The sequence below is a fragment of the Elgaria multicarinata genome, chromosome 1 (genome assembly GCF_023053635.1).
Source record: "Elgaria multicarinata webbii isolate HBS135686 ecotype San Diego chromosome 1, rElgMul1.1.pri, whole genome shotgun sequence".
Lineage (NCBI taxonomy): Eukaryota > Metazoa > Chordata > Lepidosauria > Squamata > Anguidae > Elgaria > Elgaria multicarinata.
This window is the reverse complement of record NC_086171.1, coordinates 91,225,113-91,250,923: the sequence shown is the minus strand read 5'-3', so window position 1 is coordinate 91,250,923 and position 25,811 is coordinate 91,225,113. Positions and strand designations below refer to the sequence as shown.

The window sequence follows — 25,811 nt, the reverse complement described above, 5'->3', positions numbered from 1 at the left end:
CAAGTCACCATGAAAAGTATTTTAACTATCTGATTTGATGCACAGTAGAGGTATCTAATACCTTTGCAGAATGAGGGTGAGTAATAATTATTGTATCTAGGAATGTGTAGACTTTGTGAGGAATAACACACAAAAGTGACTGAGAATGATTAAGTAGCCAACGTCTTGGGAGGCTCCTGTAAACCTTATATAAACCTACTTTGATTTTCCTCTGTTCTAGGTTGTCTTGAGAGCTAAGGGAAAAGAAGAAAAAGATTAATACATGTTGCCTCTCATAACAGTGAAGAGACATGTAATTTTTCAACATCTCAGGGGGAAATATGGTTGGAATGACCTAGAAAACACAGCTGTTATACACTTACCATAAGTTGTTTTTCCCTGACTTCTCCCTACAAGCTCCAGAGATATGGAGTTAGCCTCTGGCTGCCCATTGACTGGCAGAACGTTTCAAATTTTCAAAGAAAGATTCAATCCCCGCCTCCTTGGCTCCTCCTCTGGCTTGAATTCCCCTGACTAAATACTTGCCAAGTCTAGAGGAAAACCCAGTCCAGAAGGACAACAGAAAACAATATGAAGCGACATTCCCCCTCCAAAGTAACTGAGTAGAAGACAGGGCAACAACCAAAGGATATTGCAGAAAAACCTTTACTGAACAAGTAAACAAATGAGGACGCAAGACCAAGTAACAAAAAGACGCAATGAAATGAAGTATGAGTTTAGAAGCGAAGTAAGAAATAAAATCTACCTGGAGAGGCAGTAGAGAGACCTCTCCACCCTCTAGCTAGCAAGAACAGGTGGGATTGAAGCTACTCTGGGAGAAGTCAGGGAAAAACAGCTTGTGGTAAGTATAACAGTGGTGTATTCCCCTAACTTCTCCCTACATGTTCCAAAGCTATCAGACTTACCAAAGCTATAGCAATACAGGGTGGGAGACATCCCAGATTCATTAAAAAAAAACCAGCCCAAAGTTCTAGTGACTGAAGGCTGCCTCAGCATCTAACTACTCTTAAATACTGTAAAGAGTAAATACATACTGTAATGATCCAAAGCCCACGTCGCTGCCCTACCCACTTTCTTCCAGGAAGCTCTGGACTGAAGGGTCCATGCAGAGGAAGCCCCTCTAGTCGAATGCACTAAGACTCCTATAGGCTGATGCCTTATAGATCTCTGCAATGTGGACCTTGATTCACTTTAGTAAGGGAGGGTGGTGAGGCACTCTTGTTTGCCTTGTTACAGCCAAAAATAATGAACAGGACCTGATGTACCCTAAAAGGCCTGGTATGGATGATGCAAACTTTAAGAACCCTGTGTAGGTCAAGGGAGTGCCAAACCTTCTCACAAGTAAGCTGAGAAATGGGTAGAGTTGGCATGACCAACTCTGTGGAAGCGGCCTGGAGGCACAAGCCAAGTTATAGGAGGAAAACCACCCTGTCAGTAAAGAACTGACACAAGGTAGATGAAGCGGACAGTGCTCCCAATTCAGAGATTTGCCTGGTGGATGGAATTGCCACCCAACTTCAACAAAAGATAGAGAGTGAAGTGGCACCTTATGCAAGGTTGGAAAGGAGGTAGAGTAAGGGCCTTGTGAACGAATGTGAGGTTCCAGGGGGTGGATCTATGTAGCATTGGGGGAGCCAGTTGAGAACAGCTCTTGAGAAAGTGAGTAATGTGAGTGTGGGACGTAATACCCTGGGGAGCATTACAGTCCCACACACTCCTATGCTAGAAACCTAGCACCTGAGAGTATTAACTTTAAGGCCCTTGTCCAAGCTGGACTGAAGGAAGTGTACCAGGTCAAGCATAGAGACCAAAAAGGATTGGTACACCTAGAGATGAAGACTTCACAAGTGGCCCCATAGAGGTTATGGGGGCCAAAGAGCTGCAAAGGGTGGAAATGACCTTCCCTGAGTACCCCAAGGCCTCTAGGTTGTTGTGCTTGACCTCCAGGCTGCCAACCCAAGGAATTCCAAGTTCCAATGGAGAGGTGGTATGGATGACCCACTGCCAGCTTAGGAGATGGGGGGACTGTCTTCAGGGCCAGTATGGGACAATTATTGTCCCAACAGAATTATTTCTGCCCCCTGAAATTTCACCTGGGTCATGACCAGGAATAGGATGGCTAGTGGAGTAAGGCATAAAGCAGGCTCCTTGGCCAGGACATTCAGGACGTTCACCCTGCTGAAAAACGCTGGGACTTTTATGTTTCCTGCAGAGGCAATCAGGTCCAAGCATGGATTCCCAAAGTGACCCCTTACCATGTTGCATGAAGAGCCCAGTCCCAGGCAGCTTAGTCAGTCCACTACCATGTTAGAATGCCTTTTATGTGCACACTGTAGAGAGAGATGGGATGACCTACTGCCAATACTACTAGGAGGGGAATCACCTTCCTGTGCTGAGCGTCTGACTGTGATCCCCCTTGGAGATTTACGTAAGTGATCACTGCTGTGCTGTCTGCTGGGATCAGAACCTGATGTCTCTTTACTAGGTGTTCCACTACTAGAAGAGCGAGGTGGATGGCCCAGAGCTCTAGGAAGCTCCTCTCCTGCCAGTTCCATAGCCCCTGTGTAAGAAGGAACCACACACGGCACCCCAGCCCTCCAGGCAAGCATCAGTCGTTACTACTGTCCTGTCTCGTATTGTGAGAGGGTACCCCTTTTCTTTGGGGTAAATTCAAGAGCCACTAGTCCAGGGACTGACAAACTCCCCTTTTGAGGCTGATCAGCATTTGGACTGAGTTCCTGATCTCTTCCAGCCAGGAAGGACAGTACTAGTCCAAGGCAGAGCATTGCCCATGGAATGATCCTGAGGCAGGAGACCAGCATGGCTAACAGGGGTGGGGAGAGGGTGAACAGAGGGAGGTGGAGTGACAAGTGGGCCTCCTGAGAGCCTTAACTGTGTCTGTTCTCTGTGGGGAGCCAGATATATGGAAAATCCTGAGGTGATCAGGATCACCTCAAGATGCTGGAGTGAGGGTGGGGGTGGGGGTTGAAGGTGGCTCTTTTTCTGGTTTATGAGGAAGCCCATTGAGGTAAGGCAACTGGCTGTTAGGCTGACTGCCCAAACACCCTGCTGGAAGGAGGGGGCCACCACCAGCCAGTCATCCACAAATGCGTACATGCCCTCCTCGGCCTGGATGACCACAACCTCCACCAGAACCCTGGTGAAGACTCGGGGACAGGAGAAGCCGAGCGTGAGCACCTTGCACTGCCAGTATAGGCCCTGGACACAAAACCACAGAAAAGGTCTGTGTTGGCTGCAAATGGCTATATGTATATATGCGTCCTGCAGGTCCACTGAGGCTAGGAAGCACCTGCTCCCTCCCTTCCAAACTGCTCCATGGTGGGAAGACAAGTAGGGGGCGCGGTCTTGAGGGTCTGGCAGGGCTGGTCCTTTAAAAGTGGGCAAGAGAGCCCTAATGCCTGGCAGGAGGAAGAGCCTTTCCCCTGAAAAAGAGCAGCCAACTCCGGGTCTCCTCTGAACTAGGGGGCACAGGTGGCATAGGACGGACGGGCCTCTGGGGCAGCTCCAGCATGGACGAAACCTGGGGGAGAATAGAGGCCCAATCCAAACAATACACCACAGCACCGGGTCCCTCTTAAATTGGGGGTGCAGGTGGAGGGAGGCTACCTTACTCCCTTTCAGGAGTTGGTCCCACATTTTTCCTCTTGCAGCTCGCGAGCTCCAAAGATAATTCTGCCCTCAGCAGGCAGAAGAGAGAGACTGGGAAATTCAGGCTGGTGGAGGAACCGAGGAGGCAGGGACTACATTTTTCTTTGGAAATTTGAAACATTCTGCCAATCAATGGGCAGCCAGAGGTTAACGCATAGCTTTGAAGCTTGTAGGGAGAAGTCGGGTGGGGGACACTTTGAAGGATGGAAAGCATTAAAAATATGGAGACATGATACCATTGCTGAAACTTGAGACACAGGAGAAGTTAGAATTATTCATAATATTGGAAGATACTGCAAATAGTCCAAACCCTTACTTGGCTTGTTGGCAATATGAAAAAGTTTGCTTCCTTTGCACATAGCCCTGTGATTAGATACCTTCCTGTGTGTACTTTTATGTATCTCCACAGGGTCCTCAGAGGAAAGAATAGTTTGAAAAAACCTGACAAAGTATCTGGAATCTTGGTCATCAAGCAAATAATGTCAGAAGTGAGGTATGGGTTTCCAGAGCAATACATAAATACAATGTGCCCATAATTTCAAGGGGGTTAAATAGGTGCTGCATATTTATGACATGTTGAACATTAATGAGGATTGTAGTTTCATAACAATAACTTAACATTTTAAGGCTTTTTTTATTTCTCATGTTATACATAAATAGAAGATGACTAAGGCAATAAAGACAGAGATAATGATACATGTATATACTATGCCAGAGGGCTGACCCAAAGGTACAGACTGACGCGCACACATATATCCATACATTCACATGTGGGGATGGAGAGGTTTAAACCTTTCATCCCTGCACACTGAGATGTCATCACCTGTCTCCCCTCACTGCTGCCCAGCTGATGGGTGTTTTTCCCAACACCAATCAGCCGGACAGGTAGGGGTGAGCTGTGTGATTTAAATGGGGAGGATGGTGCATGAGGAAAACTGAGTAAATAGGTACAGGATCATAACCAGCCTGTCAGGAGAACTGACCACATATGCTGCATGTCAGAGTTGCTTTATGCAACTACTTGGGTACTCTGGTATTCGTTGCAATAAATATGCAAACTGCAAAGAGAAGAAGCAATGAACATGCCCCAAGGAGTTGAGGCTATTTGCAGCTTCCAGGTAAAACTTTTTGGGGATGTATCTTTCTTTTCACATATTTACCGCAGTAATTGAATACTGCTGCATCCAGGCTGGCTTGATACAGCTCAAAGCTTCCTATGTAAACAATAAGAAGGAATTAAGTATTTTTCTGTCTCTTACTCTATCTCTTGAGGCTTGGTTGTAGTTTAATCTCATAAGTTCTGCAAATCTTTGCTCATACAGGTGAAGGAGCAGCACAAGGTAGAGACCCGAATTCATTAGCTCGTCCTGGGCCTATATGTAGAGAGAAAGCTTATGCATTGCTCTGAAAGCTTGGGACGCAGTGTACATAACGCTTACCCATGGTTTATTTAACCCATGGGAAACCTATGGTTTGTCACCGTACCCAGTGTTTGTCTGGCAGTTTGTTTTCTAAATCCCTAGGTTGTTTGCTTCCCTTCTCCTTTGCTGGCACTCTCCCTCCCTGAATCCCAAATATCTTTGCAGTGCTAAAGTACTGGCATGGAGAGTGGTCAGGTTTCTTTGTAACACACTTGCCTGCCGTCTCTGTAGCCTGGCAAAACAGCCAATGAATAAGCCATGGTTCTGGGTTCAAATGTAATAAAACTCATAGTTTTAATAGCCCAGAGTTCACAGCCAAATAACAAACCATGGCTTCTCTTTTTGGGTTGTTTGTAGTTAATAAACCACGGTTTGTTAGCACGGCTAGGTTCACATATCACAACAACCCAGAATTCAACAACCCATGGGGTAAATAAATTATGGTCTATCATTATGAGCAAACTCAGCCAGTGACAAAAGATTAGTTGGGCTGTCTGGTATCTGAGCCTGTCTGAGAGAAAACTCACACTGGGGGAAAGGTTGTCGGTAGGTAAGCCATGAGAGGCAGAGGGGAATGTTCTGCATGCCTCACCCATGTAGCAGCATTTCTGCTCTTAAAATTGGACCTTCTCTTTGTAAATGATTGGGGCAGATTCTAGTTTAAATACGCAGATCTGCTACTAGTACACCCCCACACAGATACATACAAATGATCCCAAGATTTAATTTGATTTATTTGCTGAAATGCAGTATCCAGGAAGGTAGATCACTGCAAATTGGATTGGACTAGCAGTGTGGGAGAACAGGATGCTTAATCTTTCTTACTGGGTGCTTTTCCAGTCAAATAATCCTTTCCCTTTATTTTCCCAAAAGTGAGGGAAAAGATACAGGATCCTCATTTTTTTATTTTGTTTTGGTCAAGGAAGAACGACATCATGTATCAAAAGCAGGAGTTGTAGAGAGATTATCCACTTCACATTATACAACTCCCAACAGTATCAGGCATGAAATCCCATAGAAGACTACTATACTCAACTCTAATACCCCCAATGGTTATGACTTGGGTATGCATGTGTGTAGAAAAGCCTAACACTAAAGCATCTATCCCTTTAAAAAGCCATTCCATAGCACTTCATTTCTCACAGCACTCTACTGTCATGCTTCAACCATTCTCCATGCACGGAGACAGAAATTGCCCATATAGTTTTGTCGACTAGTAGATTGGAATCTCTCTGAGCGCTTATACATTCTTGGATTGTTGAAAGGTGCCAAAGACCCATCTCCTGAGATGCTCCTCTACACAAGTGCTAAACCTGTCCTATCCCTAGTGTTAAAATTCTGCCTCTAGAGGTATGTCAAGCCCCATTTGAAAATGACTGACAGGAGGATCCAACCCTCCATCACCTCCTTTTCTAATCCACATTGTTAAACATGAGAATGATCCACTATGAACATTTGTCGTCTTCTAGAAGTCTGAGATTCCTTCCTTTTTAAGATTATCTAGTTGAGGTTATTTAAAGTCACTTGCTTTAAGTTCTTGCAGTTCAAGAGTAACGATAAAATTGTGAAGTGGGAGCAAAAGAAACTGGGGAATCTGGATGACTGTGTTTCCATCTGAGCTTCCCCACAGTCATTAACACAAAAGTGATAGTCCTCTATGGTGACTGGTGCTTTTTCTATGCAGCTGCCAGTGGTGTTGACTGGGTGCAACTTTGTGTACTTTCATGGAGGAGTTGCACGATTGCCATGAATTTTGTATAAACTGTCATGGTTCCTGCATTTTAAATTTAAAAAGATATTTTTACAGTATTGCTGTTATCACTACTGGCTGAGAATGCAATGCAGACTAGCATGCAGAGCAAGCAAAGGGACTCTCATCTGGAACACAGAATGGTCGTGCAGGATTGGACCAATGAGCACTGATAGAAAGCTTGGCATTGTTTAAAATTGTTAAAACATTCTGAGAGTGGCTATTTGATTTCTTACCCGAGACTGCTGATGATTCCTGTAATAGTCATTCACATTAAAATCATCCAGATCTACAGTAAGGCTCTGCTTACAGAGTTCACATGTTTTCACTGCACCAAGCTCAGCACCTGAAGAACATAAATTCTTTGCTTTATCTTATCATAGAATCATAGAATAGCAGAGTTGGAAGGGGCCTACAAGGCCATTGAGTCCAACCCCCTGCTCAATGCAGGAATCCACCCTAAAGCATCCCTGACAGGTGGTTGTCCAGCTGTCTCTTGAAGGCCTCTAGTGTGGGAGAGCCCACAACCTCCCTAGGTAACTGATTCCATTGTCGTACTGCTCTAACAGTCAAGAAGTTTTTCCTGATGTCCAGCTTCCTTTAACTTGAGCCCGTTATTCCGTGTCCTGCACTCAGGGAGGATTGAGAAGAGATCCTGGCCCTCCTCTGTGTGATAACCTTTTAAGTATTTGAAGAGTGCTATCAGGTCTCCCCTCAATCTTCTATTCTCCAGGCTAAACATGCCCAGTTCTTTCAGTCTCTCTTCATAGGGCTTTGTTTCCAGACCCCTCATCATCCTGGTTGCCCTCCTCTGAACCCCCTCCAGCTTGTCTGCGTCCTTCTTGAATTGTGGAGCCCAGAACTGGACACAATACTCTAGATGAGGCCTAACTAGGGCCGAATAGAGAGGAACCAGGACCACACGCGATTTGGAAGCTATACTTCTGTTAATGCAGCCCAAAATAGCATTTGCCTTTCTTGCAGCCATATTGCACTGTTGGCTCATATTCAGCTTCAGATAGAGACTTTCTGAAGGTTGAAAATTTTCACATTTGACTAAACACTACTCCCGTCATCTGAATTATTCAGGGCTATTGCATCCACAATAACATCGTGGAATACAGTATTTGGGACAGAATTTAGCATCTTGGCTTTCAATTTTGAGCTGGGAAGGTACGGGTAAAAGGACATGGTTGATACCTGAAGAAATGTCAGAAGCCTATTTTTGCTCAGCATAACTTCTAGTAACTGCAGAAGAGGACCTGAACTTTTCCCCTAGTGCACTACAACTGGGATAATGATTGGGACCTGTCTGCAACTCAGCTGAGCTATGGAAAGAACCTGGTCTTCAACTTCATCACAGTGTGCTGAGCAGGGAGGCCTAAATATCTGTGCTCAGCATGCTATGATGCAGATGAAAATGCCCTCAACTGAGGGGAGGGGGTGTTCTGAGAAGGATGAAACGGTGCACATGTATGTGACAGAATGTGTATGTGTGTCTGTTATGTGAATATGCTGGAGCCATTAACAGTGGTCCATTGCTTTCTCTTGCTTTCGCCGAGAAAGCAATGGACCAAATCTGCTCCATCCATCACGTTTCTGAGAATCCATCTCCTGTTTTCCAATGAGTCAAGACTTCTAAATGTGCAGCAGCAGCAGTAAGCAAAGGCCTCAACAAGTCTTTGGTCCCGTTTGGACATCATGATAGGCCATGATGCACAGTAGCTTATTTTTTAAAATACTCCACAATCCCCGGCCACATAAACAAGCTAATAAGCTACTGTGTGCAATTTGACTGACCTCCCTGCTCCCCGCCCTGGAGCAGTGCTGCTGTTTCACCTGCAAAATGCTGGAGGTGAATAACAATTGAATAACAATTACTTTACTGGTTTAACTTTATTCCTTTGGTGGTCGCCTGTTGTGGTTCTTTTTGTTCATATTAACTCCACCATTGCCTTGCGTTTATCTGTCAGCTGTGTTGCCAGCTCAGTGTCACAGTGATGGGCTGGAGGACTACTGAATAATCTGATTGCAATTCTGTCCTGAAGTACTGGAACAGATATTGCATGTTCCTGCCACCTTGCATTACTTCTTTACTTTTAAGTGTTTTAGGGGGTCTTGAAACCTTTGAAGAGTAGGGGGAAGTAAGTGGAAAGAACAACATTGTTCATAACCGTGACAAGATAAAAATAAATAAATAAAGACAGCTGATGCATCCAGGGACGGATTGCTTTTCACCCCATCACCACCAAGTCAGTATGAATCTGAGTAAGCGTAGGATAAGGAGTATGATCCTGAAACGTATTTGTAAGCCATTTTGTACTATGCAAAGTACTTTGAGGACTTCTTGTAGAAAAGCAGTATATAAATATTTTAAATAAATATATAAGTTTTAAGTGCATTAGACTTATAGAAGTCCAGTTATGTGCATTTTTCTCTCAGAGTATAAAGCAACTATAACACACCAAAACTGTGGCTTTCCTCCAGTTTGGTTTTGATAGTCTTTAGATATGTGGATTGCATATCTTTCAGACAACACAATCCTATTCATGTCTATTTATAAGTAAGATCCACTAAGTACAATGGGGCTTACTCCTAGGTAAGCAGGTTTAGGACTACAGTCAGAGTCTGAAAAACTATGTTGTGTTGTGGGGGTTGTTTTTTTTTTGCAGTTTCAGCTACCACCACTAAAGAACTAGTTTAGTGGATAAGGCGGATTTCCCAGACATGTATACTGCACCTAATGAGTGGTCTAATGAGTTTGATTGTTATTGGAGTGGAAAGGATTCAGTGAAATCCTTAAATAGTTATAGAATTTATTTTTTCCCCCATTGATGTCAGTGCACATGGGGTGCTTCCAGACAGAAGGCTCCTAGCGCTAACACTCAGAAGGCATTGTGCAGCTATTCCATTTTGTCTTCCTTAAATGATTTTCCATAAGAAAAACGACAGAAGAAACAATGGGAAAATGGGAGGGTTATGAGTGGAACACAATGTTATCTGGACACACACACACCAGTAAAATCCTATAAATGGGGAAGGGTGATGGTGCCATAAAAACCTTACCTGGAAGAGCTCACCATGTGCCTGGGCCATCCTGTATCATGATGGAATTTCTGAAATAAATTACATGTTATTGTTCCTTCTTTGCCTGAACTTGCAAACATACCTGATTTTATCTTGGCCTTTAACCAGGTCTTTAAACATTCCTGATGAACAAACCGAAGAGTCCCGCCACACCCACATGGTTCTAGCAGGGGATTGGTTATGGATCCTCCAGCAATCTGACATATCCGACACTGATCTCCTTCCTCTTCAGAGTCTTCTGCCAGGAGACTGGAGATACACAAGAATTTTAGAAAGTCCCACAATTTAAATATACGTTAATGGACTGGAGCATTGGCATTCAGAAGGACACACTTATTAATTTAATGATTTTTATAGTTTCAAACATTACAGACATTCATGCCACCAAATCATTACATAAAATGCAAACAGAAGGGCATGCTTAGGGTAAACAAAACATTTATTAATTCTTCATTCCCTCTCACACACTAGGTGAGTAGATTCAGCTAGGACTGTACTCCGTTCAATTGCCATACAGAACTGGGAAGGCAGATCAGAGTTTCAAGTTATTATTTTTGTTTGTAGCAATCATTTCTAATATATGTACACTTTTTGTTGTCCCCTGTCCATGTCTTTGCGTACTCTGCCAAAAATCTAAAATCCTCACTTTTCCACTCTCCTCAGATTCCCACCACCACCAATTTCTTAAAAATACGTATTCATTTAACAACAGTTCTATGAAGAACAGCTTGCTCCTTTTGTTTGGGATTTTTTTCAATTTGGATGGCGTGTTACAGGAATATTATAAACAAAGTGCAATATATCTACCAAATGCAGTACTGGACCTATCTTACTAGAGAAAACTACATGAAAACTACAATCACACACAAGTGAAATAAGCACATGTACAATATACCACCTGTCAATGGTTTGGGAAAACAATTGTATATTACAAAGAAGGTGAACACAACCAACATTAACACCCTATTATCCAGACTCAAAAAAACAAAAAAGAAGAAGTCACAATTTAACAAAAACAAAAGCCCAGCCCACCTTTCAGTGTCTTTTGTAAACCGCCCAGAGAGCTTCAGCTATGGGGCGGTATATAAATTTAATAAATACATAAATTTATTCATATTTATAATGAGCTGGATCCAGATTTAGTCATACTGAAAGTAGTTTTATTGAAATCAATGGGACTTAAGGCATAACTAAGTTGACAACTACTCATTTCATTCATTCATTCATCTATCTATCCATCCATCCATCATCATCGAGTGTAGCTCAACACCAAATTATTAATTACTGAGGGAGCCATCCTATGTCCCTTCGACAGCATCTGGGAGGGGGAAGAATTGTTTGGTTCCCTGGCTCCGACCTCTAATGAACCACCAGAGCTATGGACCACTTTCAGGTACTGGTGGATGAGACTGGAGGACAGTCTGCAGAGGGACCCTGAGGAACAGTGAGCAAGAGGCAGGAGGTCAGTCAAGCAGAGGCAACAATACCAAGGTCTACAACAACAAGAAGAGAAGAGTAGTCATTGTGGGAGACTCCATACTGCATGGGAGTGAAACCCAAGTATGGACTTGCCAGGTATGCTGTCTCCTAGTGGACAGATTCGAGATGTGACTGAAGGGTTGCCAAAGTTCATAAAGCCCTCTGACACATATCCTTTTGTTCTCTTCCATGTGGGAACAAATGTTACTGCCAAGTGGAGCTATGAATAAATTACGTCAGACTTCGAAGCTTTGGGAAGCAAACTCAAGAAATTTAGGAGCCAGATATTTTTCTCATTAATCCTTCCAGTTCTTGGAATAAAAAGGGAAAGAAATATACTAAGGGTGCACGACTTGCTATGAAGGTGGCATCGACATGAGAGATTTGGATTCTGGGACTACAGGCTATGCTACTTGGAAGATGGACTGCTGGCAAGGGACGGGTTGCACCTCACAAGGGCTGGGAAGAATGTGTTTGGCAACAGCACAGCATGAAGAACTTCATCAGGAGGGCTTTAAACTGAACCCTACAGGGGATGGAAATGTAAACTTGGAGGCAACAATGGATGAAGCCTTATGCACCATAACAGAGAGAACAGCTCCAATAGCACCCATTAATAGTCTTCACAATAAATGTCGAAAAGAAGCCAGACTATAAAGCACATGTTCTTCGAAGTCTATATACTAATGCCCAGAGTATGGGAAACAAACAGAATAATCCTGAACTCTTAATCCATGAAGGCAAGTATGACTTGATAGGTATAACTGAAACTTGGTGGGATGACTCCCATGACTGGAATACAGCAATTGAACAGAAGATATAGAAAGGGAGGCAGAGTCACACTATATGTTAAAAATACTTATCCCTGCACAGAAATACAGGAGCATGATGCTGGTAGCCCCATTGAGAGCATCTAGATTAAGATAAATAGGGCAAGGAATAAAAGAAACATGACAGTCGGAGTCTACTATTGACCACCCAATCAAGGAGAAGACTTTTGAAAAGCAAATTGCCAGTGTTTTAAGGAAGTGCACTATAATAGTAATGCGGGACTTCAACTACCCCGATATCTGTTGGGAGACAAATTCTGCCAAAAGTGGCCCTTCCAAGAAATTCCTGACATGTGTGGCTGATAAGTTTCTCTTACAGAACGTGGAGGAAGGAACTAGAAGATCGGCTATCCTTGACTTGATACTGACCAATAAGGATGACTTAGTGGATAAAGTGACAGTTACAGGAACTCTAGGGGAAGGAAGCAAAAGCTGAGTGTAACCATACGCGTACTCAGCATTTTAGGAAAGCTGATTTTAATAAACTCAGAACAATGATAAATAAGGTCTCATGGCAAGTGGCCCTAATGAGAAAAGGAGTCCGATGCGTGAGAGTTTTGAAAAATGAGATTTGAAAAGCACAATTACAAACAATTCCAAAAAAGATAGAAGACAACAGAAGAAGCTAATGAGGCTCCACAAAAAGCTTAGAGATGACCTGAAAACAAAAAACGGACACATATAGGAAGTGGAAGGAAGGCCAGGCTACCAAAGAAGAGTACAGATAGGTAGCACAGAAGTGCAGGATTGGCATCAGAAAGGCTAAAGCTGCGAATGAGCTGAGGCTAGCGAGGGATGCTAAAAGCAGCAAAAAGACTTTCTTCAGGTACATACATACCAAAGACAGAGGAAAGAAATGGTGGTTCAACCATTCTCCCAATGAGAATGGCAAATTGGTAACAGATGACAAAGAAAAGGCTGAAGTGCTCAATTGCTACTTTGGCTCAGTCTTCTCCCAAAAGCAGGTCTATGACCGCCCCACCCAAGGCAAAAGTGAAGTACAAACTGAAGGGGCAGGATTGCAGTTTGAGATTGAGAAACAAATGTTCAAGGAACACTTAATTTCTTAGAATTAGTTCAAATCTCCAGGGTCCTATCAACTACATCCTACACTATTAAAGGAGCTGGTAGAAGAACTCTCAGAACCGCTGTCTATTATCTTTGCAATATCATGGATGATGGGTGACGTGCCAGATGACTGGAGGAGGGCAAATGTTGTCCTTATCTTCCAAAAGGATAAAAAAAGGAGGAACCTGGGAATTAGTCTGACATCTATTCCTGGAGAAATTTTGTTGCAGATTATAAAGAAGTCAATGTGTAAGCACCTTGAAAACAGTATGGTGATTACTAGAAACCAGCATGGATTTGTCAAGAACAAATCCTGTCAGACTAATCCGATTTTTTGATTGGGTAACTTCCATTGTTGTCTATGGGAAAGGTGTGGACATAATATATCTTGACTTCAACAAAGCTTTTGACAAAGTACCGCATGACATTCTGATTAGGAAACCTGGGGTGTTGGGAGATGAGGAGGGGGAAATATCCAGACAAATGGAGCTGATGTATGAGGAATATTTGCAGCTCATCCCCCATCAGCTGAGATTGGCAAAGATGAAGGAAGAAAGGGAATCCAGCTCTGGCTACCTTAACCCAGCCAGTTAAGGTGGATTGGCAGCAATTTCCAGTGTATAGGAAGTGAGAAGAAGTGGCTGCTTTTTCTTTTACCCCTTTTTGAGACTGCCTGTGAGGAAGCAGGAGAAGTGGGATCCCGAAGGGTGAACATTCTGCAGACTCAGGTCACTGGAACCTTGGTTAGTTTGATGGCCCAGCTTCCTCGAGAGTCACGCTCGGACTGTAAATACTTTAAGGGGTTGCTGAGGCAGCACTATGCCCTCTCTGAGGAATACTGCCGGAGGAAATTCAGGGCTTTGACTATGGGGGTGGTAGAGACGTACACCACCTTTAACACCCAACTTATAGCCACTTTTGATGCTTGGCTGGAAGTGGCAGGAGTGACAGCCTGGGCAGAGTTCCATGAATTGATCATTAGAGAACAGCTTTACAAACACTTCCCAGAGACGTTCGGGGTGTCGATGAGCAAGAAGGCCCCCAAAAATGTGACAGTAGTAGGAGGGTGGCTGATCGGCTGGGAGTTTTTGAAAGAAGGTATCCCATGAACTGGATTGGAGGAAGGCATGCCATTGAGAGCGGGCAAAGGATGCCAAAGAAGCCCATGGAGGACAATTGTCCTAGTGCTCCAACAGCAGCCTAGAAAGGGAGCCTAGGGAAGAGAAGACTGAGGGGAGACATGTTAGTACTCTTCAAGTACTTGAAAGGTCACACAGAGGGCCAGGATCTCTTCTCGGAATAATAGGCTCAAGTTACAGGAAGCCAGATTCTGGCTGGATATCAGGAAAAACTTCCAGACTGTTAGAGCAGTACGACAATGGAACCAATTCTCTAGGCTCTCCTACACTAGAGGCATTCAAGAGGCAGCTGGACATCCATCAGTCAGGTGTGTTTTAAGGTGGATTCCTGCATTGAGCAAGGGGTTAGACTCAATGGTTTTATAGGCCCCTTCCAATGCTACTATTCTTTGATTCTATGAACTATGTATAGTTAGGTCCTTATTTAAGAAATTAAGGATAGGTTATGTTCCTGTAAATGGAACCAAATTGTTGAATACGCAGAGATCATTCTATATTCTTGAATTTATCTGTAGAGCAGCAGTAGATACGAACTTGGAGATATCCTAGCAGGGAATGTCAGATATCCTTACACAAAATACATTACCCCATTTCAAAATTTCCAGAGCTGATATTAAAGACAGATTACAAGTCTGAGACTGATTACAGTCTGTGACTGCCTCAAAATGGCTTTAGAGAAGGCAAGGTACATTTGTAGTGACGGATCTTGGAATTGTTGTAGATCGCAAGCTGAATATGAGCCAACAGTGCGATATGGCTGCAAGAAAGGCAAATGCTATTTTGGGCTGCATTAATAGAAGTATAGCTTCCAAATCACGTGAGGTACTAGTTCCTCTCTATTTGGCCCTGGTTAGGCCTCATCTAGAGTATTGCGTCCAGTTCTGGGCTCCACAATTCAAGAAGGACGCAGACAAGCTGGAGCGTGTTCAGAGGAGGGCAACCAGGATGATCAGGGGTCTGGAAACAAAGCCCTATGAAGAGAGACTGAAAGAACTGGGCATGTTTAGCCTGGAGAAGAGAAGATGGAGGGGAGACATGATAGCACTCTTCAAATACTTGAAAGGTTGTCACACAGAGGAGGGCCAGGATCTCTTCTCGATCCTCCCAGAGTGCAGGACATGGAATAACGGGCTCAAGTTAAAGGAAGCCAGATTCCAGCTGGACATCAGGAAAAACTTCCTGACTGTTAGAGCAGTATGACAATGGAATCAGCTACCTAGGGAGGTTGTGGGCTCTCCCACACTAGAGGCCTTCAAGAGGCAGCTGGACAACCATTTGTCAGGGATGTTTTAGGGTGGATTCCTGCATTGAGCAGGGGGTTGGACTCGATGGCCTTGTAGGCCCCTTCCAACTCTGCTATTCTATGATTCTACCCCTCATACTATCTACTACTCACCTCTCTTGCAATTTTTTCAGTTTCTCAGGATCGGTCTCAGGTTTATTAATCTCCTTTGCACTTAGTGAACTGCAAGCAGTTGTACTGCTCATGAAGTTGCTCTGATTTCGCAAATCAGATACCGTCAGGAAAATTGGTACTTGATCGGGCAGAGGACCAGTCATGTGAAGATGTGCTGTAAAGTTTGCCCGGAAAAGAGATGGGTGAACAGAATCTGTGGAAGATGAGGAGCTGTGGGAATTCAGAAAGTTGTCTTCATCATGAGAAGTGGTGCTTGGAGATATGCTGCTTAGACCATTGCTTATACTATCCTCAAGCAAGCTACTGTCCTCAAAGGTGCTGATTGTGGGTGATGAAGAGTGACAACTTTCAGCAGCTGAAAAGGAATCCCTGATTCTTATAGGAGATAGTTGTCTGCGAGCAGTGAACCTTGGGCTTCCATTCAGTTCTGTAACTTGCATAGAAGCTGTAGCAACATCCACACTACCTGCAGCCTCGGTTCTGTTTGCAGGTTGTACTAAAGAGCCTGGGATATTAAACGTAGAACGCATGGAAGGCCTTTGAACTGTTGGCCTAGCTGAATTAACAAGTCCAACGTAACTTCTTTGATTGCTATCAAAACACTGTCTTTCTCTGCCATAGATGTTGCTCCCTGGCCAGTCTTCAGTAGAAATTAAATGACTAATAGCTTCGTCAGCTGCTGCACTTCCTGGCCTGCTGTCAGCACGTGGGCTTCTTGCACTAAATGCTAAATTTTCACCTTCATTTTTATGAGCCTCTTCCAAAAGATTTTCTTCAAGAGCATAAGGCTTCCTTTGGTCCCTTGTCTTTCTTTGCCCAGATGAAGCTTGTTCAATAGCTGTGTCCCCTGCTATATTATGTTGCCGTAGCAATCTATGGGGAAGTTCAGCCCTTCTTCCATCACCCCCAACTCCCATTTCAAAGTAATGCTGTTCCACCTGGGTTAAAGAATTCCCAGTAATCCTGCTACTTTGATCAAGAAGAGGAGGCATATTGAACTCAACGGAAAGAAGTTCTTCTTCTAAGGGGTTAACATCTTTGGTGTCTTCATTCTCTCCAGTAGAATCTTCCAAATTTGAGCACAACTTTGCATAATAATCATCTTCTTTGGGCCTTATAGGGGTATTCTTAATGGGTGGAAGGTTTGAATTGTTTGACTCGCTTGATATGGAAGGACCATTAGCAACCTGAACAGCAGAATCCATCGGGTTAGTCGAGGGCTGCTGAGCTGATGTTAGAACATTCCCTTTTCTGAGTTCCTTTTCAAGGGTTTTGCTATCCATGCTTAGTTTAGAGGATTGGACAAAGTTCCTTCTTTCTTGATATTTTTTCTTAGTCTTGAGAGCAGGGCCATTTCTTTGTCCTGTGACATCTTGTGGGTCTACATTGAGAACAAAATTGTTTTCAGAATGTGCCTACTGCCAACTTCTGAAGCACTCATTCAGTATTAGTGGTTGCCAAAATGACAGAAGTATCATCAGCGGACAATATATTTTCTGGATCCATAACTAACTTGGGGCTTGCATGACTCCTCAACACCCACCACCTCCAGCTCCATCCTCTGAAACTGTTTCTTTAAACTTTGCCATACCATCCCTTAATTTGGAGGCCTGGTGGGAGAAAATGAAGTGAGGCTTTCTCTTAGCTTACTGGTGAATCAAGTTTGACTCTCCCCAATGAATTAAGTCTTTAAGAACTAGACTACACTTTACATCACTACTTCTTTCCCAATGTCTTCTCCAAATCTTTTAAGGATGATTAGGAATACCCTGAATAAAATTGAGATCCAGCATAGGTCAATGTATGAGTAAGGCTTATTTGAGTACACATGTAGATATGTGCATAATCACTCATCCTTTCATATACGAAGAATATGGAAAAGACCTTAAAACACTAACAAAACTAGTCTAGACAATGTGCAGGGAAAATAAGAGTGTTGCACATAAATCTTTGCAACACACAAAAATATGCACACTTTATTTACTGCAATGTTAGTCATGCTTCGGGGAAATTAAAGCACTATAAAATCCAGCAAATCACTAACCAGAGACCATGATGGAACATGGAAGTGACCTTGCACTGTGGGCAATAATGCCTCTGCATAATACTACTTCCAAGTAATGGAAAACTGTCTGTTTATAGCCTTAAATTGAATACTCACATTACTCAAGGTACTGTGAGAAGCCATGGACCACACAGGAGAAGCCCATGCTGCAGCTCTTCTCCATACTAATAGCAACCCTTGAAAAACTGTCTTCATGCTGGCATAGGGAGGAGGAGTGCTGGCATAGTATGGATGTCTCCCATACGATTCGAGGCTTCTCACATTATCCCAGCAATGCAAGAAGAAATGGCGTTGCTATGGGTCCCCTACGCTGTTCCTATCTGCCTCACTCATTTATCTAACAAGGCTGTTGTGATGTCAAAATACATAGTGTAAAACATAGTTAATGATACATAGATGTCAGGGCATAGTTTCAGCACTGCAGTGGGCCTTGCAGCTTATAGTTAAGATAAAGAGTATCACCAGGCAAGTGTTTATCACACACTCATTACTGGCCACTCACGGTTTTTCCCGGGTCCTTTCGACGATGCCGTCTGCCTCCCGCACGTCTCCCGCTCATTCTGGTCTTTTTTCCGTCATAAAATAAGACAGAGAAAATCTGATTTGGGGGACTATAGAAAAACTTGCCACCATTTCCTGCAGAGTGCAGGACCAGCAGCACAATAAAAACGCCCACTGAATGGGCCACATAGACTTTATTTGCTGCTTCTTTATTCCCCATGTGAAGAAAGAGGAAACTGTTTGGCATTATTTTGGGTCAGCAGCAGGAGTCAAAGTGACAGTAGGGAGACATGACCCCACCCCACCCCGATCTGATGACGCTCTTAATTAGAAGTAGTCTGGAAGGGTTAAAGCTTATTCATTCTGCGGAATGTCAGAATCAGTGTGAGTTTATCTCTGTCAGCATTCTCAGAGCAGAGCAGGGAGGAGTCATCCTTCTCCCTGCAGCCATCTGCTTGCCTTGGCCTTGAGCAAAAAAGCTCTCCATGAGAAACTGACAGGAGTTGGGCAGGAGTTTGCAGAAGGGTCACTCAGATTGAAGCATCATCTTGGAGGGCTGAGCAGTGACACCTTGTTTGGACAAGGCCTTTCTGAAAGGCCAAGAAGCATTGTCTGTCAAGGGGTCTGGAGGAGGTATTTTACTGTCATGCCTCCCCCTTTAAGATGATGCAAAGGAGCCTTTGCTAGGAACATCTCATCTGCATTGCACGAAGCCCTCTCTGTTTGAATCCATCATCACCTGAGGTTCTGGAGGCACTCTGCACATGGACTCTTCTACTTAGAACTTAAATTGCCAACGGCTTGCCATGAGAAATACTGAGAGACTTTTCATAAACACGAACTCCTGTTTGTTGTGGATTGTGTTTCTTTGTTTGTCATCAGCTCTGTGTACTGGCAGACTGAGTTTGATCTATGACTTTTAGACTTTTTTATAACTTTTTAAAATTTGTAGTCGAGGTGACTGAGCACAATCTAAACCTCATTGCATGAAGGGACTATATCCCCCCTATCCACATATGGTGAATTCCTACTACATGCATGAAACCTTTCCTTGTGCAGAAAAGATGCTCCTGCATATTTGGATCTCCATGTACACCTTGGACCTATTAGACTTGTCTAACCAGGAATAAACCACAATTCAGGTGTAGAAGCTTTGATGTCTATCAGGACGTCTCCTTCAACTTCAATGGAGGAGGCAATTCTGGGTGTACATTTTCCCTCTCCGCTGGGGCAGGCAGGAACTCCGCTCACAGAAGAGCTCCATATATACAATGGAATGCAGATGAAACTCTGGACTAAGGATGGTATCCATAACTAAGAGTTATCAAATGAGCACAATTTGAAGAAGTGGTTCTCACCAGACCCTCTAGTATTCTTTGCTAGTCCATGCAGCACTGGTGTTTTTCTCCCCCTTCCTTCCACTCTTTGCATATTCTCGGAGTCTGGATTTTCCAACAAACTTCTCTGGTTCATTCGTCTTCTTGATAAAATTGGCTTCTGGAAAGCTGTTAAACATAGTTTTAGGGATATGCTCTTTTTAGGTACCACATACTTGGGAAAATGTGGGCCCACAGAGCCTAAGCTGTAAGCAATTTAGTTGTATGACTACAGAACATGTTTGCAGCTTACATGGTACAGAAGTTAATGCATATACCCCAATTTATAATTTCTATGGTTTTTTGTGGCATAAGTAACTTCATTGAGAATTTTTTTCTGTTCTTAACAGGATCAAAATTATTTTTGATCCTAGGAATGTATCTTCCTGTAGTGTGATAATTATAAAATGGAAGGACAAGGAGGTGGGGAGATACTTGACCAGACATGTGGAGAACTATTGTATGACTTATATCTAACCTGTAGTTGGGTTATTTTATGGGTTGTTGTGTTGAGATGACACAACAAGCCATGCCTGGGTGGGTAATTAGGCTAATGGCGCCTGGCATGCATCACTGATTTAAACAAGCCACCATGGCTTATTTGATCATGCAAACGAAGCCTCTGTCTTTGCTCCTGGATGTTGAGATAGTGGATGTGAGCAGAAGTGAGTTTCCCTAGTTTAGGCTACTGTGCCAGCTGCTTCTGTGACTGAAGAAGTCAGATCAGGTATGGCAACACACCCCTTTGTTTCACAAAGATTGGAATATTGCAAGGTACTCTATCCAGGGCTATTTCTGAAAAGTATTCAGAAACTTCTGCTGACCCAGAATGAGGCTACTAGAGTTTGACTGTTCTGAGCAGCATGCAATACTCTTATTACCACAGTTGTAATAGCTTGACGTCTGTTTTATGCACAAAGTGCTGGCTATCACCTTTAAAACTGTGCCTCCTGCTGTGTAATTTGGCTAGACAGGCATTTTTGCCTGTTTAGCTGAGGCATTGGGGAGGGATAAAGAAAGAGGCTGGCAGCGGCTGGGATTATGGCCCCCTTTCCCTTCCCTCCAAGGTCACAATTGTGACCTCAGAGAGGCAGCTAGTGCAGTTCTCTCTGCACCACTGCAAGGGGAAGGGTAGTTTGGACTCCTGGGTCGGGAATCAGAGCATTGTAGGAAGCTGACCTATTCTATGCCCCACCAGAGTCTGTCTAGGGGGGATTCCACACATCGTACTGAGGGCGCTTCCATGCGCCCCCAGTGTGCACCCAAAGCGATCGTGTAGCTTGCCTGGAAGAGACGAGGAAGAGGCGTCCTTGCCGCCTTCTTCCGTCGAGCTCTCCGACCCAGTTGGCGAGGAGGTAGGTGGGTGGCGGCGGCAGCAGCGGCAAGGATGCCTCTTCCTCGTCCCTTCGAACAGGCAAGCTACACGATGGCTTTGGGTGCGCACTGGGGGCACATGGAAGTGCCCTTAGTACGACATGTGGAATCCCCCTAGGAGTCATAGAATTGCTCTCCCCAAGATGTTTTGGGGATAATCTCTACTCAAAAGTGAATCATGTACATGCAAGGCTTCTAGATTGAAATCCTTCAAATTAGAACAATTGTGCCCAAGTCCAAGAAATTGTCCAAAGGTAATTTATACCTAAAGTGATACAGATGTACTATGGGAATAAATTTTATTTCTATGACTAAAACACAAACAAAAACAATTCTATTAGTAGTTAAAAAGGTTACTACTAGCATGCCAAAAAGTCACAGATGGATAATTCATAGCAGATAGGATTGGCAGGAGACAGAACATCACACTTGGAGGTGGACTTGGTGATTGAGAGAGTGAATTCTTAGTAATTGCTATGAAAACCTGTGTCCCACCTAGACTACTTCTGAGTCCCACCAGTTGAAAACCACTCCTATAGCCCATCTCTCCGCCCATTTCAAGGAGATGCTGCAAAATAAAAGAACAAGTGCCCTAGCTGCTAAAAAGGAAGGCTTAGGCACCGAAGAAAGATTGTCTGTGTACTTACTAAGATGCACTCTGAAGATCATTTTCACTGAGGACTGAGCACAAACCTCAAACTTTAAAAAGATAATTTCTATTATTTTTATTTTAAGAATGGCTATAAGTTATTCTGCAAAACAGAGGTATATTTTGTGGAGTAAACCCATCAGTATCATGATGCAGTATTTCCAACATATATATATATACACACAGAGCATGTATATACACATATATACACACTTGACAGACACCTCCTGTCTTCTCCACAACAGAGCCCTGATTGCTGGCTGTCTATAATACTAGAGTTGCAAGAAGGGTCCACAGTCCTCTCTGATGCCCACAAAGTTCCATAGTGAAAGGGGCAATTAGAACAGGGTAACACGCCCAATGAAGTGATGAGAAAAATTGCATCATCAACCTGTCCCAACATTATTCTTGTCCCCCCAAAAGAGGGCCATGCTTTATGGCAGAATGGGGCCATCCAGGAGATGAACTGTTCCTGCCTCCCCTGAATCTATTGGGCTGTTGAGTGAGCTGAGTGCTAGAGAGTCTAAAATATATGTTGGCTGAAAGAAGAAACAGCAAGGTGGAGGAGATATGGGATAGAATCAAATGTTGCGTGACCAGTCATCCACTCATGCAGGAAGACTTAATTGGGTTCCACGCATTGGGTTCCACTCACAGGGCCCAAAAAGTTTGGAGAAAAACTTGCACAGAAGCAACGTGCTGTTTATGAGAAGGGGAACAAAAAGGCAAGGGAATAGCAAGTTGAGAAGGACCTTGACTTAAATTGGTTTGAAAAGGCCAGACCGATTTTGGGAGAAGATCTGTTAAACCCTGTATCATCAGGGAACTTAAACCTATGTTGCCTCAGCCATTTCTCCCCTGAAACATGTCTGCTTACTAGGCCCAAGTAGCCTCTACCACCCCTATATTTTATTTTTGTATACTATACTTATTATCCTGCTTTTCAGCTGTCAAGTTGCCCAACACAGCTTATATATATAAAAAATTAAAATCACAATTAGAATTGCCTTTACTCCGCTCTGATCACCATGCACAAACTATGTGTTTGAAAGACATACTCAAAACCCCTACACCCTCCTCATTCCACTCTATGTAAGCAAAAAGGGAGGCGATAAAACAGCAACCAGTGGAAGCCCAACCACCTTCCTTGATTCTCCTTCACTTTGGGGGAAAAACTTGGGGACGGGGGGAAGGTGCAAGTGTTGGGAGGTCCTGACAGGCAGTCCACTCAGCAGTGAATGAGGCTCTGTGGGACCATCCTTGCTAGATTACAAGCCCCTGGATTTCCAAGCAGGAAATTACACACATCCCTCCCCCCTCCATGGAATCCATTGTCTGGCCCATGAATCCCTGCTGGGAAGGACCCACATATCACTTAATGCTAAAGACATGGCCTGCTCTGCAGTCTTCATTTGTGCTCTCTGCTGCCTGCTACCCCTCTCTCAAGGTGAATGAATGAATGAATGAACAGTTTATTTGTTTGTAGCACAAAGACCATTGCAAAATACAGAATTGTTCACATATAGCAACACACATTATTTGAAATATTCAAAATATTCGAGGTACAATCCTTGCTCAGCCAAGGAGTCAGTCAGTGGGGTCACTCTAGGGGTGCTCCATTTATCTGTAGCACCCACTCTTTGCTATTGCGACAGTAACATACATGCCAAAGTCACAAGGTTAATTTCAGTGATTACATTATAACCTAAAATACTAGTAGTCAATATCTGTCACTATCAGATAGGTGGGATCTCTGATGATAGTTTATACAATACTATTAAATCAAATGGTCCCCCTTACAATCTACGCAGACTTCGTTTAGAAAGTTATTTCTGATTTTTTGGGCTGCAGCCACAAACTTTGCTACCTTGATTGTGATTACTTTATTATGGTCCGCCAGCAGATCGCAGATAATGTCTCTAGTGTGCCAACCCGCTCTTGCTTACAATAGTTCCCCCTCCCTCAAGGTGATTTTTTTTCTCCTCAAGGTGGTGGAGGGCAGAGTAGAGTGTAAAAGCAATTAAAAAGGACTTGAAAAAGATAGGCTGTCCTCCTCAGTTGTGCTCAATCACTGTAAGACAGTTGTGCATCCTTACTTCAAATTCTTGTCCCATCCCTAATCATAATAATGCAATAAAATTAAAAACCAATACAGATCAGGATAGCAGTACAACAGGTAAAATCCCAGCATTAAAACAAACAAAACATTAATCGATTCAAAAAAAAGGTCTGCATATGGCACTGGAAAGAAGTCAGAGCCCTCCTTGAAAGGGAGTTCCAAAATTAGGCACTACAGTAAAAAAGAAGGGGGAAAGGCCTTTTCTCCAGCCATCACCCCCTTACCTATTGGGAGATGGGGCAGAGAAGGACTTCTGAGAACAATCCTAATATCAAGTAATTAGGTTTATGTGATAGAACCTGTAATGGTCCCAAACTGGGGCTTTAAGGTTGCCTGTAACTTAATATAATCTAAAAGGCCCTTCTAAGTATCCTAGAAGGTGCGTTATGTATTTATAACAGAGAGGACCTTTTCTAGGGTGGTGCCCGGACTCTGGAATCCCTTCCTTAAAGGGGCTCAACTACCAGCACCAGGTTATTTCTATTCTGTTTGCTGAATCATTTTAAAAGAAATTACATTCTGTTCTTACATTCTGTCCGCTGTGGCACCCCAGTTGTGGAATGAGCTCCCCAGAGAGGTCCGCCTGGCACCTACACTGTACTCTTCGTCGCCAGCTGAAGACCTTTTTATTCTCTCAGTATTTTAACACTTAATTTTAACTTAAATTTAAATTCTACTGTTCTAACTCTGTATTTTAATCTTATATCAATTTTGCTGCATGGTTTTTTCCTGGTTGTGCTTTTTATACTGTATTTTGTATTTGTGCTTTTAACCTGTTGGTAGTTTTATTATGGTTTTAATTTTTGCGAACTGCCCAGAGAGCTTCGGCTATTAGGCGGTATTAAAATGTAATAAATAAATAAATAAATAATGCTTGTAATCTGTTTTTATTCTGCTTAATTGTTACATTGTATTTTGTTATGGCTATTGGTTATTTTTATTATATTGTATTTATATGCATGCGTGAATAGTTTTATGATTTTATATATTGCCTAGGAATCCTCTGGATGAAGGCTTGTAATTTTTTTTTTAAAAAAATTAAACTAAAACTGATTTGTGTTTGGTAATGGAGTGGGATTTACTCTGTGCATGTGTGTATGTGTAATATATATTATACACACACACATCCCACCTCTGATCCCAGCTAGCAGTATTGCCATAGTATTTTGAATCAGCTGCAGTTTCTGAACAGTCTTCAATACCAGCCCCAAGTATAATGCACAAATGAGATCCTACCATAGCATTGCTCAGGCTACCTCTGTCCAAATTAATCTCAGATGGTGAAACATGCTTCATGCTACAAAGACTACTTATGTCCTTAAAAACACTGATACTACCTCAAGACTGCAAACTTGCTCCTTCGGAGGGAATCAACACCATCTACTACCTCCCAGGTCAGACAAATCAGCCACTAACTGCACCTCTCATATGAGGACTGAGCTTCAGTTTATGAGAATTTCGCTCCTGTTCACAAATCAAATGAACAGGTTCTGTTTGCAACCCTAAACCCCAATGAAAGCAGGAATGCAATTCTTGAGTCGTTTTTGCAAACTTGGAGCAGATCTACATGTCGTACTGAAGGCGCTTGCGTGCGCCTCCAAAATGATTGTGTAGATCCTGCAGAAGAGACGGAGGAAGAGGCGGAGGAGGAGGCGGCCCCGCATCGCCCCTCGCGAAGAGGAACGGCTCCGAGTGATTGACATCGTTGGGGACTAGAGCGTCCTTGCCGCCACCACTCACCTCCCCGCCGGCCTCCTGCTGCCAGCGAAACAGCCACCCGGGGCGGAGAGCTCGGCGGAAGAAGCCGCCGCCCCGCCTTCTTCCGCCCCGGGTGGCTCTTTCGTCGGCAGCAGGAGGCCGGCGGGGA

At 43.5% G+C, this 25,811-nt stretch overlaps 1 protein-coding gene across 1 annotated transcript in view; it reads right to left on the bottom strand.

Moving 5' to 3' along the window:
• The window catches only part of MARCHF10 (membrane associated ring-CH-type finger 10), a 50,713-nt gene that overhangs the window by 7,545 nt on the left and 17,357 nt on the right, over positions 1-25,811 (bottom strand). The window contains exons 4-10 of the mRNA XM_063116715.1: positions 19,785-19,931; positions 18,428-18,490; positions 15,840-17,241; positions 10,010-10,176; positions 7,077-7,186; positions 4,929-5,042; positions 200-233 (exon numbers count right to left, since the gene is read on the bottom strand). Coding sequence (XP_062972785.1) covers positions 200-233; positions 4,929-5,042; positions 7,077-7,186; positions 10,010-10,176; positions 15,840-17,241; positions 18,428-18,490; positions 19,785-19,931 — 2,037 coding nt within the window. The remainder of the gene's footprint in view (positions 1-199; positions 234-4,928; positions 5,043-7,076; positions 7,187-10,009; positions 10,177-15,839; positions 17,242-18,427; positions 18,491-19,784; positions 19,932-25,811) is intronic.